The 14614-nt window shown below is 31.1% G+C and overlaps 2 protein-coding genes and 1 pseudogene across 3 annotated transcripts; 2 read left to right on the plus strand and 1 right to left on the minus strand.

Annotated features, from left to right (window-relative positions):
- Nucleotides 1–143: 143 nt before the first annotated feature.
- LOC146529012 (uncharacterized) lies at nt 144–3792 on the plus strand (annotated as a pseudogene). The gene is made up of 7 exons (XR_014879106.1): nt 144–310; nt 498–638; nt 803–934; nt 1031–1182; nt 2124–2302; nt 2802–2985; nt 3624–3792. The product of XR_014879106.1 is annotated as an uncharacterized LOC146529012 (transcript).
- Nucleotides 3793–4267: 475 nt separating this feature from the next.
- SpdS (Spermidine Synthase) lies at nt 4268–9111 on the minus strand. The gene is made up of 4 exons (XM_085203350.1): nt 8969–9111; nt 8586–8794; nt 7735–7860; nt 4268–5245 (listed from the first exon to the last, which is right to left on the minus strand). Exons 2-4 carry the CDS (start codon nt 8787–8789, stop codon nt 4709–4711), a joined length of 867 nt encoding a protein of 288 aa, XP_085059476.1. The 5' UTR covers nt 8790–8794; nt 8969–9111; the 3' UTR covers nt 4268–4708.
- Nucleotides 9112–9671: 560 nt separating this feature from the next.
- Nucleotides 9672–13900, plus strand: Atg10 (Autophagy-related 10). The gene is made up of 2 exons (XM_085203124.1): nt 9672–10188; nt 12824–13900. The coding sequence occupies exons 1-2, from the start codon at nt 9875–9877 to the stop codon at nt 13026–13028; spliced, it is 519 nt and encodes a 172-aa protein (XP_085059250.1). The 5' UTR covers nt 9672–9874; the 3' UTR covers nt 13029–13900.
- Nucleotides 13901–14614: the final 714 nt, after the last annotated feature.

Here is a 14614-nt window from a genome sequence, read left to right on the forward strand (position 1 = left end):
CATCACTATTACCATATAATTATATTTATATTTTACTCAAGTGTAGCGGCTACCGTACTCATAATAATTCTGAAAAATATTTGTTAAAAATTTCATGATATTAACTTTTTTTTTATGAAGATGCTTAACATGTCAGCTGTCATTTACATTGATGACAGTTGTAGAAGATATCTAATGCTAAACAACATTCGCTCAGTTGTGTGCTCAGTTGCTGTCTGGATTTTAAAATATTATGGCTCAATCTCAATTTTCCTTATCCTGGGATGAGCATGTACAAAATATATGCAGTGGACTTAGCTTGTTGCAGCAGGTAACATATTCTTTCATCACGTAATAGCAATAATTGTCCTTTTTTGTTAATTTCAGCTTTAATCTTAGTCAAAAAAGTCTTATATTTTGTAGCTAATTTTTTATGAAATTAAGTATATAGTAGTAAATTAATTTAAAAATTAAATATCGTCCATTACATCATTTGTATTGGATTCTTTTTACTGTAGAATGGTGAATTTGTGGATATGACATTAGCAGCAGATGGATACCTTGTAAAAGTACATCAAGTTATTATTGCATTAAGCAGCCCCTATCTTAAAGACCTTATAACTTCAGCGCAGAGTCCACATCCTGTTATAATATTAAATGTGAGTTAATAAAAGTATACATTACTAATTGTTTATATATTACATTCTTATTTTACCTATATGCCTATGGTGTTTATCTTATTAGTATAGCGTTTTTTTTTTCATAGTTACAAGCTAGCTGTTGCTAGTGTAATTTTTTTAGTTCTATAAATGTAATATTTCAGAAAATATCTCATAATACATTGGCTGCAATATTAGAGTACATATACACAGGAGAAGTTTTAGTAGCAATAGAAGATCTAAATGAACTTATAGATGCCGCAAAAGATCTACATATAAAGGGTTTACAAGAAATGGTATGTAATATATTATAAATTTTAAAAGCAAAATTAGTCTAATAAATATATAATTAGTACTATTTTATTAAATTAAGCATAGAAGTTAAATTTTAGAATTTATCACAAGTTCTAACAAGTGAAAGGCAGAAGTCTCCAGAAATATTTTCAACACAAATTGAAGGTCTAGAGCCAGAGGATGATATATGTTATTTTGAAATATCAAATACTTCAGATGATCTTACTAAAGTAGATTTAGAACAAAAGAGGTAAGGTAGATCAATGTTTATAATCAGCTTCACAGTGTATCTCACACACAACAACATAGACAGAGGTAACCTATTGTAAGACACTCCACTCCCCACTTTCAACCAAATTCTGGAGGCATTGTTTGATGAGTGGCAAAACTCAATGCCACACTTTTACCTCAACATTAAAGCGAAGAAACGAAAATATATATTTCATTTAGATTAATACTTTTGAGTTCTGTGAACTTAAATATCACATACATTGAATAATATTTAATCTTCTAATTCTCTCATTTGACTGTTTTACAGACTGTTGTTGTGCAGGGGGACTGTAAACGCGACAGTTGTGGGTTCAATTTCCACTTGGGGATATATTAATATTATCATTTCCTCGCTCTGGTAACAAGGCAAAACACAGCAATAAGTTAATTAATCTCAATATATAATGCCTCAAACATCCGGCGGAAAGTTGGAAATGATGTATCTTAATGAAGAAAGTATCTTAACACTAGTTCCATCTGCCTACCTTGCTATGTGCGGAATACAGCATAAAGCTATAAAAAATATTTCTATTTAGCTTTATATGAAATGAAATTGAATGATATAATGCAATAGTGACTATGATGGTGCAGTGAAATAGCATCTGAGTCTAGCCCGTATTTATAAACGGGTCTCCAGTCTGAGATCAATCTTGAGAATGATCTTGACATTCTGCACTAAATATACAATGTCTTGAATTTTTAGCATGCTGGATTCTCTCCGCCTACTTTACAGTATAATCGACAAGTCATGGCCGACCTGAGGTTAAATTTAACTTTTGTGCTTTGTTCTCTCGTAATGAAAATAATCGAAATTAAAAAAAATCCTCAAATCAAATCTGCAGCCATCTATAGCTAACTGCAGGGCGGCCACTATAGATATCTTATTTTATTACTTACTAATTCCAATACATACAACTACAGCTGCGAAGTGTTAGTAAATGAAATACACGATTCGGTGGAAGAATTCTGCAAGGAAAACGAAGTTAAAGAGCTTAGAAGTAAACTCAAAGTGCCAGATGTTACAGTAAGGAAGGAAATAACACCGAATATGCTGCCTCCGCATTTACAAAGGCTTGTAACAAATCCTGAGGAAAAAGCTAGTATGTATAGTTTTTGATATAAGAATGTGCGACCGACGTAGGTTCGATTCCCACTCGTGATAAGATGGCAATTATTTTCATTTTCTCGCTCTGGCAACAAAAAATATGCGTTGTAAATTAAAAATTATACTCACAATATCTCGAAAATAAGTTTCCTCTGCTTGCTCTACTAAACGTGGAATACATCGTAAACATGTAACATTTCTTTTTAGTCGACATTTGTTTTAGTTAAATACTGGGAATAGTAGTAATGTTAGAAAAATTACAATTGAATAACTATATCATTTCATTATTTCAAAAGACTATTTCTAAATATTAAAAAAAACATGACGTAAACATTTAACAAATATGATATGTCGGTAAATATTTTATTAAATTCGATTATCCGAATGCCTAACGAGTTAAACGGAGACAATGATTTCGGTTAAACCAATTTCTTTTTTATATTTATGATAATATTTATGATGGTATTTCCTCTAAAATTGGTATTATCCATTAGGTCTCGGCACACTTCAGTACACGGTGTCGAATCAGGGCTCGCTACAGATGATATTGAACCGTTTCATTTATTATTTGAAACACACTAACAGAGATAAATCGAGGCAGTGGCGGTGCGTTGATTATTTAAATAATTATAAGTGTCCAGCGTACGTTGTTACTAAGGATGATATTGTTATACAGAGGTATGTACAATTTTTTGCTTTTAATATTACTCGTATATAGGAGAATATGAATAGCGGAACTAAACGCCGCGCTTTGTCTTATTATCAGCAGGAATCGAATTCACAACTGTCGCACCTTTGTGCCCCTCACGACAGCCTCATATATTATAATCGATAAACTATGAAACACATAAAAGGTATAAACACTTATCATTAGTTTTTAATAATTACCACTACAATGCCAATTGCGACGCAAGGGCATAATTTGTGACTGTAAACGTGACTGGTTGTGGGTTGAATCCCCATTCAAAGAAGTGAAATATTTATTTAAATTTATATGTTCATATTTTTGCTGTGGTGGTCAGGCGAATCTCGGCGTTGAGTTCCGCCACTCAACACATAATGCCTCCAAAATTTGGCGAAAAGTGGGAGTCTTAACACTAGGTTCTGTCTGCTGTGTGCGGGATACAGCGTGTAGATAATTTTTTTTTTTTATTATTTATACAACAACCCAACCACCGTCTTCCGCAGAATTCGTTTAAGTTACGTCTCGTCCCGGAGACGCAACCGTCTCGCCGCCATTCCACTCCTTATTAGGTGCGGTCTGCCTTAACTTTCACTGAACACAACTAACAATATAGTAATTAATATTGTTTTAGAACCTCAGCTCACAGTCACGCTTTTCACGACAAGAAAATATTGAAAAAGGTAAAATCCGGCGCGGTGTTTACCGCATTAATGGACGCCGAGAAAGAAGGAACTAGGTAATAGAAAGAATCAAATGAAGGAAGAACATGAAAGCGAATAAATATATTTATTTTTATATAACTCTTTGGTTATTTTATTTAGTTCTAAAAAGTTGAAATAATTTTTTGGTTAGATTTTCCTGTATAGGTAGGTAGGCAGAGACTTAATGTCAAGACATTCTGTTCTCCGCTCAAATTCGATATGCTTCATGTCTTCATGAATGGCGAAACTCTTGCCGCGCTTTGTCTTGCCAGAATGAGAAAGCTAATATAATTTATTCCTGTGTGGGAAACGAAACTACTCGCTATCGCGTCTATTATCATGTTACAATATAGGGCAGGTAAGAAAAAATATTTTAAATATTATTTCAATATACTTAAGCCCTTTTTTTCAATTCAGTTCTTTAAATATATTTTTTAATTCAATTCAAGTTTTTAAAAAAGAAATATTCATAAAATTATTCCAAATGACCTTTGTACTACCTATTTTTCTCGTAGGCTGACAATTGTGAGAATTTCTTAATTAATTACTTATGTTATCAATACAAAAACTCTGATTTTGTATAAAAAATAAAATTTATTTGTCCCCGATTCAACATTAAAAATATAAAAAAAAATATGTAACATTATTATACAAAAATATGTATTTCGTTTCTTTTATCACAATACAGCAGATAAATATTATAGGACTAGACCTATGGAATGTAACGGAATGTTAGAAAGCCCGAGTATTCTTCAGTCTAAAAAGAACATACACCTAAATTATATTAAAAAGTCGAAAGATCTATATTTTCGCGATTTTTACACATTTTAAATGAGCCCCTTAGATCTAATTTTGGTAGTATTTATATTTTTTAGTATTAATTATGTTAGTATCAAATATTTTTAGTATAATAAGCATTCTAGGAAGTGTGTGTACGAATTTGATTCAAGAGTTTCATTTAAAAAGTGGAAATAGGTATTAGAAAAATAAATGCATTTCTAAGTACGATATCGCCTTACGATTTTATTTCTTGTTTCACGAAAGAAGGAAGACAAAACGCGGCTTTATGCACATCACTATTATAGTATTTCAGGCCCATATCGACGATTTCCTTACTAGAAAAGATGGTAACAGGTTCATTTAATTTGACATTTGAATCTAAAGAGCCGAGCACGAAGCCAATTTGACCGCAAGGGTACGTGGGAACTGAAGTAGTAGCGTAAGAGGCTACGGGGAATTGATTCTGACAAAAACGCAGTGTATTTTTAACTAAATCCATACTATCCCAAAATGTTCCGGCCTGAGAACAAACTATTCCATTAGGTTTTAAGGCACTTTTCATCAGGGCAAAATAGTTTTCTTGAAACAAGTTGACAGCAGGTCCAATAGGGTCGCTGCTATCAGTTATGATTACGTCGAACTCGTGGCTATGATTTTTCATGAATTCAAAGCCGTCACCCACGTGTAAAGTAAGCTTTTTACTTTCGAAACCGACCGCCATAAATGGTAGGTGCTTTTTAGACACTTCTATGACTTTCGCGTCGATTTCCACCTGGAAATTTAGAAGTATGTAAGTAAGTAAATTACAAATTTTATAAAACAATTGTACAAGCAATGTCTGTAGGTACATATAATAAAACTGTAACTCATCGCTGTCTGCACATGGAAGATACTATATGAAAAAATTGGGGACTTTTATCAATGAAGTATAACCAAAAAAAAACTAAAGTAAGTATGTAGCTAGTATTATATACATATGATCTGTAGATAATATAAAATATTCTATGTAAACAACGTAAACAATTAACTCACATTAAGTCTAAGAATAATTTAAGTATATTAAGTCGGGTGGAATAAACCATTCTAAAGACAGCCTAAACATGCTAAGGGCAAATGTAGAGTTAGGTACATCAAAATTTCATTTATTTGACATCAAAGATCATTTCTAAAAGTAAAATAAATAAGATATTTTTTTTTGTTATTTCATTTGAATATTAATCATTCTTCTTTACGAAAATATTGACCTTCTTATTAGGCGAGATAAATGTTATCATTACTGTGTCGTAACCATCATTATCATATTCTTTATTATATTTAAAACTACTTAAGAGATAGAAAAAAATATGTAAATGAAATAAATATACATACATTTTAATAATATTCGTATTAAAATATAAACATAAAAATTCTAATAAGATTTTTTAATAAACATGAAAAATGTATATGATTACATATTTTATGAACAACTCAAAAGGCACAAAGTAGTAAATTAAAAGTACACAATTAAATAGATATTGAATGAAGTTATGGAATAATAAGTCGTGCAAAACTTTTAAATAGGTCCTCTAAGGGGAAGTCGCATGTAAAAGCTAGATATACTTACTATTACATATATTTAAAAAAAAATTGTCTGTGCGTTTGTTTACACTAATCTCAGAAATAATTTAACAAATTTAAATGCAGTTTTCATTGTTGTATTCTGACAAACTTTCTTTAATATTTATTGGCTTTTTTTAATTCAATTTCAATTAATAAATAAAGTTATGACAATATAAAGGATTGCATGTGAGACTATTGCTAAAAAGAATGTTTTATTGAATTAGCTATAGATGTATGGAAAGAAAATCACGAAAGTAATTCAAAGCTTGTATACTATGTTCCTTGATTCAAAGAAAAAATAAATAATTTTATACTACAAGTGGGTAATATAAAATATATTCTCAGTAAAACTCATTCACTGATTGTAACCACATATCTACTTACCACAGTAAATTGATAAATACATACAATATAACAATTAATATATTCCCACAATATATGAGGCCAATCGTGGCGCATGTGAGCAAAGTGTGACCGTAAAATCGACTGGTTATGGGTTCGAGGAAACGAAATATTTATTCAAAATTTATATTTTCATATCTTCGCTCTGGTATCGAAGCAAAGCGCGGCGTTGAATTCCGACACTCAACACGCAATGTCCTCAGATTTTGGAGAAAAGTGGGGGTGTCTTAACACTAGGTTCCCTCTGCCGACCTTGCTGAGTGCGGGATACAGTGTGAAGCTGATTTGATTTATATGTTTACTTTATTCTCACAAATAAGATGTGTTCGTAAAGAATCAGAAATTAATATATATTAAACTACGTAGTAAATGTTTAAAAAGTGAGAACAGCGTAAAAACATTAATTATAATATTTTATTAAAATTACCTGTTTTAAATTCCAAATGAAAGCTATGCAAGTAAAAAATATTGAAAAAAAATAAAAGACAAATCACTAATAAATAATAGAAAATTTAAGAAATTATATAGTCAAGTGCAATATTTATTTGAATCAAAAATATCACAAGTCCTTGTTAACTGTTTCCTCATAATTTGTGATAAGCATATAATTACTGTCATTAAGTATATTGTGAAATAATTACAACTTTTAATTTTCTTCCATATTCACGCTATATCCCGCATAAAACAAGCTAAGCAGAGGGAACCTTGGAACCTAGTGATAAGACACTTCGTTCCTCAGTAGGACATTCTCCTTACCCACTTTCTGTCGAATTCTCAAGGCATTACATATCGAGGCATTGTCAGAAAATTCAATGATGATATATTATATCGCGATTACAGTCGCACACCTGTGTCTCTATGCCACAAAGGCCTCTATTACACATGCCATAGAGGTCTCAATAAAACCTAGTTTAAACATAATGTTATTTATTTTCAAGGAAAAATCCTTTATATCAATAAATCATGAATAAACTTTTATACATCTTTAATTATGTGTAACATTTTCCTTATTCATTTTACACAATCCAAACACAACACAACAATCTAATATATAAGTTCATACATCATTAAACTAGTCTTAAGACATTCCATTCTTCCCTTTCAGTTCAATTTTGAGACATGAGCTATTGTTATGTGAGCTATGTTGAATGGCAGAACTTAATGCTTTTTGTTTCCAGAGCATACAAAGAAAAATTATTTAAATAAAATCATTGAGTACAAGAAATATTTGTTATTCATTTTTATTTTTTTATACTTTACCTGTACAATTTCTTTAACTTTAGGATGTTTCGCGACATCTCTTGCCACTCCTCCGTCTCCCCCACCAACTATCAAAACTTTCTCAGGATTTTTATGACAACACAGTGGAAGGAAAGATATCATTTCCTAAAAAATGAATGGTATTATTTTTAACATTTTTAAGGTTTTAATACACTATTATTGAACCAGCAGCTCTTGTTCACAGTCCTAGTATCCAGACCACTAATCGGTATACATCTCAAAACAGAGATGCTTACAAAACAATTAGGTAGTAACAGACATATAAGGATTTCTCAATAAATACAAGTTGCTTATTTCAAACACTCGATAAGTAAACAAGAAGCGCTGGTTAGAGACCTGCTATGTTCAAAAATTATATGTTTTCTAGAAAAGTATATATAAATCACTATATTTAAAATATATTAGTATTCTTATCAGGTATAGTTGTATACAATACATGAATAATTAGTTTATTTTATTCAAAGTACACATAATTAGCATTATAATGTATATAATTAACATTTATTTCTACAATATTAACATAAAAAACATATATTATAGTAATTGCGGCACAATGTGTCACTGAAAATGTTTGGTTATGGGTTCAAATTTTACTTGGTTGAATGAAAAATCTTCTATTAGTGGGCAGTCTAAGGTTCTACTAGCCCTCTTCCAATTCATCAGACTAGCTCAATGGTACCATAATATTGTATTATCACATAATCTACATATTATAATTTGCATGTTTCATGATGATACAACAATGAGAAGTGTGTAATTTAGATTAAATTCAAAATCTCAAAAGTGTAGTAGAAATGGAACAAAACAAATATAAAAATTATCAAATTTACCTGATATGAGAATTCATCTTTTTGTGTACATTGTATAATTCCATCTAAGACAAGCACTTTGCCCAAACTTAAAGTATCAAATACTTGTATATATTGATATGGAGATTTTTCCTGGTATAGAATTTCTTTCACTTCAAATGAGAAAGTACTACCTGGCCACATTTCACATGATTCGGAAAACCAATTTTTCTTCAAGGTATCCATTTTTCCTACAAAATATTTTTATTTTATATAAATATATCCACCTATTTCCTCACATCTTAAAATATTATTTTTAAATAATGTAACAATAAATTTATATTAAAACGTTATTTAAGAAATAAGTATTATTTAATAACTTTGAAAGACATTTAATAAAACAACAACTTGTCCTCAATAATTACCTAAAACCAGTTTTTGAACGGCGTTCAAACACAAAAAGACTTATAGCACCAACTTAATTTAAAACTTTAAAAATGATTTAATAAATTTTAAAATGAAAAAGATTGTAAGTTATTTATTATGAATTATAAAAACTGATGAACACAACCGTTCAACGTGAATACACGACGGTCAATGACATTGACCATAGATGATACTTGATATTGATATAACCAGTTAACCACAATATATAGATTACTTTAAAAATAAGTAAAAATAATATAAGCTTTATTAACAAGTTCTTTAAGTCTAATTTCGTTAAGTAAGAATGTGAATTTATATTAAAGAGTCTGATTTATATATCAAAGTGACATTCTTTGGGCAATGGTAGTTTTTGCTAATCTGATGATAAAAAATGTAAGTAAGTCAAATGAGCAATATATTTCTTAATTCTACAAATGTTGATATTATCAGTATGCTAATCATATTGTAAAACGTATTTAGTATTATTTTGTATAAATTTGAAAGAAAACTTTGCAAATGAAATAAAAAAAATCTAATAAAAAATTCTGATAGTTTAAATATCGTATCGTATTTATATTTGTAAAACATAAAGCAGCAGCGTAGTATTAGTTCGGATTAATCTTCGTTTTTTATATCAACCAGTAGATAGATATCTATAATTATGGCATTTTGAACGTGCCATTTTATTATCAACTATCTGTGACAATTGATAATGACAGATGAAGCTTGAAAAATATTGCGCGAAAACAAATCGTAAAAATCGTAAGCGTAACTTGCACGTTCGGAATAATAAATATTCAACCTACTAGTTACTACTATCAATTAGTGTATAATGATAATTACAGTTTACATCAATAATATGTAAAACAATACACACACACAAAACAATTCAAACTAATATTAATATGAGCACTGATATGCCTATACGTTTGTCTCCAGAAGAATTTGTAGCAGCTGCAAGACATTTTGCCAAATTATCTGACGAGTTCCGTGACAGATGGACCTTACATGAAAATGATAATGAAATTTTAAATACTTATATTAGAAAAGAGGAATTTGTTAGCCACAGAGATGAGAATAACAAAATTTTCTTATATAGAGCAGAATATGTAATATTTTTTAATCTTAGTTATGGAGTGCCTTCGTTTAGTTTCAATGTTTGGGATTGCTCAGGAAAATTGTTAACTCTGGAAGAAGTACGACAAATATCACTTATGAAGTAAGCAAATTTAACAATTAGTTGATAAGCTTCATAAAAATTAATAACGTTTATGCTTTGTTATTTGTTAATATCCTGTATCCACCATACATAAGGGTAGTCAAAAGGGACCTAGTATAAAAACAAACAATGTTTCACAGTCTGTCCCATTTTGAGTCATTACACATTCAATTGCAGAACTCAACATGGAACTTTTCTTGTTACCAGAATGAGAAAATGAATAGTGAAAGTGAAAATTTAAGCCACAACCATCATGTTTAAAGTCAATGCCATCTCACTGAGCTACAATAGCCCCTTCATTGTATGGTTTATTATATATTGATGAAATGAAACTAAAAAATGAATCCCATAATCAAATTTTAAAAATCACATATAGACGGTTCAGAAATTTCTGCTCAAATCTTATAAGAAAACAAAAGACATTATATAATAAAAATAAGATTAAAAAATGCGTAAAAAATCCCAGTAAACTTTGGCCCGTGATTAATGAAGTCACTCAATATAAACCTTATAAAATACCTAATACAGACTTATTACATATAATGCCTTCGCCACAAGCTTCAATTAATAATGTAAATAATTTTTTCATTAATGTAGGTAAAGAGTTGGCAGAACATATCTTGAATCATGCTCCTGCTCGAAAAAATATTTTTGTCACTTGCAATCACCCATCGTCATTCGTACTATTAGATGCTACCCCTCAAGAGGTGGACAATGTGCTTATGAGCTTGGATAAGGATAGTGCTCCGGGTTGGGATGGGATACCAACAAAATTCTTACAAATGTCTAGAGACATCATGACCCCGCTCATTTGCGCATTGTGCAACCTCTGCTTTTGCTCCGGAATCTTCCCAGATGCTCTTAAGCGCTCCATTGTCACACCTGTTTTCAAGAGTGGGGACAGAACGGAAGTCAATAATTACAGGCCTATATCCGTTTTAAGTTCTATATCAAAGGTCATAGAAAAACTACTTAACGCTAGACTAATTAGGTACCTAAATAAATACAGGATCCTGTCTCGCTCCCAATACGGATTCAGGAAAGGCTTATCTACGCAAGATGCTATCATAGACCTTACGTCTTTAATTGTTGGAGAAATAGATAAAGGTAAAAAAGGCTTGGCCATATTCCTTGATCTAAAGAAAGCCTTCGACACCGTATCTGTCCCCATTCTTGTCAGTAGGTTGGAACGCATTGGTATAAGAGGTACAGCGCTATCACTTTTCACTAGCTACCTACAAAATAGGAGCCAAAAAGTAAAAATCGATGGGTACTACAGCGATGAGTGCGAGGTGATATACGGCGTGCCGCAGGGGAGTGTCCTTGGTCCAACGCTATTCTTAATATATATTAATGAATTGTGTAATCTTGAATGCGTTGGGGGAAGGATATTCTCTTATGCGGATGACACTGCCATAGTATTCACTGCAGGAACATGGTCCGAAGTTGAAAGAGTGGCAAATCAAGGTCTACATAAAGTTTACAGATGGCTGACAGATAACCTGCTTACCCTTAATATACAGAAAATCAATTATGTCTGCTTCTCGACGTACCAAAATTTTCAACCAAAGTCGAATTTTGTAATAAGAATTCATAATTGTTTACATCAGGATAGTCTGACTTGCAACTGTCCCTCGATAGAAAAGGTTAGCTTCACCAAGTACTTGGGTGTCATCATTGATCAAAGGCTGAGTTGGCATCCACATCTTGAATTGTTAATAAATAGGGTGCGTAAGCTTATTTGGATCTTTAAATCACTCCGACATATTATGGATAGGAAATTATGTACTAAGATTTATGTTGCCTTAGCACAATCCGTCATCACATACTGTATACCTGTTTGGGGTGGAGCGACTAAATCTATTTTTATAGACCTGGAACGTGCCCAGCGATCTCTGATAAAAGTGATCTGTTTTAAGTCCTATAGATTCCCAACAGACCATTTATACATCTTCAGTGATTTGTTATCAGTTAGGCGGCTTTATATAATTAACCTAATCTTAAAATACCACAAATCGTTGCCGTATAATCCAAAAATTCTAAGTAAAAGACGACATGACATCGTAGCACGCGTCCACTCTGTTCGTACAGCTTTTGCTAAGAGGCAGTACGAATGTCAGTCACCTTTCTTATACAATAAAATTAATAAACAATTAAATATTTACCCTATGACCTTATTCATGTGTAAAATTACCGTAGATAAATGGCTGAAAAAACTTACGTTTGAAGAAGTTGAGCTTCTCTTACGTAGAATTGTCTAATTCCGGCTTAAATTGTAATGCACACACACATTCACATACACACACACATATATATATAATTACTCATACACAACACATACTCTCAAACATACACACACGCACACACACTCAAAACACACACACACAAACACACACACACACACACACACACACACTGCTGTATTTCCTTTCAATCCACCACCTTATGTTACCGTAGATATTATGTACAATAACTAGCTGGTGTCCGATATGGGAGTTGCGAGATACTCCCAACACAAGTGTCTTCTGACCACTTACCGGGAGTTCTCAGTGTAATAATTTGTATGTAATATTTCTAAATAAAGATTATTATTATTATTATTATTATTATATTATTTACTTTCAATTTATTACAGAATAAGCATGAAGGATTTTTATTCTATAGTAACACAGCAGGAACATCCTGTGATGCACCGGCCATACTTCATACTACATCCGTGTCACACTGCAGATCTTATTGCAGCTTTTAGACATAGGACGAAAAACCTTATTATAACTTTCTTAGGTATTATCACACCTTTGATACAATTAAACTTACCCTTAGAATATGGATTATGTTAAAAAATATTTGTAATTACTATTTAATTATTACTTAATTTAAAAGCCATTTATTGTATTTTATTGCCATTCTATGTAACACATTTCACTCATGGTCAGAGTTACCTCATGCACTTAGAATGTGTCACATGTCTAACAAGACAAATACTTCATATATCATTATGCATGCATTTCATATATGACTACTAACTTCTCGTAGTAGTTGGTAAAAGCTACTTAATTATTGATATATACATATTATCATCATAAATTCCTGAATCATATTTCTAAATATGTAAATATAGCCATAATATAAAATATTTTTTATACATATAACTTACATAATTATTACATAGAAAGTTCAAAGTTCTATTTTTTATATAAAATTAAGAAGACCAGAGACAAATTGAACTTTACAATAGTGCTTAAGTATGTGTAATCATTTAATGATATAAAAATATAATTTAACTTTTATTTTAGTTTCATTATTTTTTCTGGTGAGCAGAATTAATTTATAATTTTGTAATATATATTAATTTATAGACATTGCATATTGAGTGGTGGAACTCAACGATGCATTTTAATTCAAAAAGGGGAGAAATGAAAATAATTTAAATACATTTCCTCTAATGGGCATCAAATCCACTACCATGATATGTAGCTAGACCGTATGGAAGATTTTTATTATGAATGAATATAAAATCTAAAACTTACACTTTTTTTTATTTTGTCTTCTCCAAAAAGTATATTGATAATTATATTGAAACTTTTGCATATTACATTTATAAGGAAAAGTGATCTCTTATTTTATATTTAAATGTTTTTTTATTCTTTTTAAAAAAGATACTTGTTAATTGCCCTTCTGTTTGTAAACAATAAAACTTTATATGTTATAATGATTTTTATTTATAATTTTAAGTGTTTGGTATGTCAAACAATCTCTTGTATAGATTTAAACAGACAAATGTAATCTGAATGTAACTTTAAAATAATCCTTCTCTGTTACATCATTGTGGTACAGTAGGAAAGTGTACAACTATACATGAGATTATTGCGAGTTCGATTCCCACTTTTGGAAATTATGATTATGTTTAGAGATCCATATTCTATAAGAAAAAAACGGAACCCTTACCTTAGGATCTTATTACTTTCTGTCTGTCCATCTGTCAAAAATGAATATCAATTTTCTGTTTTTGGTAAGAAGTCACAACATCTACCTACCTACAGAAAATACCTACCTACAGATTGACGATCGATCCTGCGATCCCGCATTCCCCGGCTTTCCGCGACTTTGACAAGATCGTTGGTCCACCTGGTGGAGGCTGTGGAGTGAGAAATTGTCCATCCAAACGGTCATCGATTCTCCTCTTTTTTAAAAAATATTTGTATTAAATAATCGACTATTGCGCAAAACTCTTATTGTATTATATACCTTCAATGTCCGTTACATGTACCGACTGTACCTGCGGTCAGAGGTACCTCAGCCCCATAGATACACATTAGTTATTGAGAGATAACACGGGAGAGTATAACATTAGGTTCCCAGGTTCTCTCTGCCTACTCTGCTACGTGCGGTATCAGCGTGTAGCTGAAAAACAAAATAAAGTTGA

The sequence above is a fragment of the Heliconius melpomene genome, chromosome 19, assembly GCF_056956725.1.
Source record: "Heliconius melpomene rosina isolate 202511_hmr_F chromosome 19, ASM5695672v1, whole genome shotgun sequence".
Taxonomy (NCBI): Eukaryota; Metazoa; Arthropoda; class Insecta; order Lepidoptera; family Nymphalidae; genus Heliconius; species Heliconius melpomene.

Coding starts and splice junctions, on each gene's coding strand:
- SpdS (XM_085203350.1), bottom strand. CDS start 8,789: ATGGATACCTTGAAGAAAAATTGGTTTTCCGAATCATGTGAAATGTGG. Junction 7,861..8,585: donor AAGATGAATTCTCATATCAG/GTAAATTTGATA, acceptor TTCATTTTTTAG/GAAATGATATCTTTCCTTCC. Junction 5,246..7,734: donor AAGTTAAAGAAATTGTACAG/GTAAAGTATAAA, acceptor CTAAATTTCCAG/GTGGAAATCGACGCGAAAGT.
- Atg10 (XM_085203124.1), top strand. CDS start 9,875: ATGAGCACTGATATGCCTATACGTTTGTCTCCAGAAGAATTTGTAGCA. Junction 10,189..12,823: donor CGACAAATATCACTTATGAA/GTAAGCAAATTT, acceptor AATTTATTACAG/AATAAGCATGAAGGATTTTT.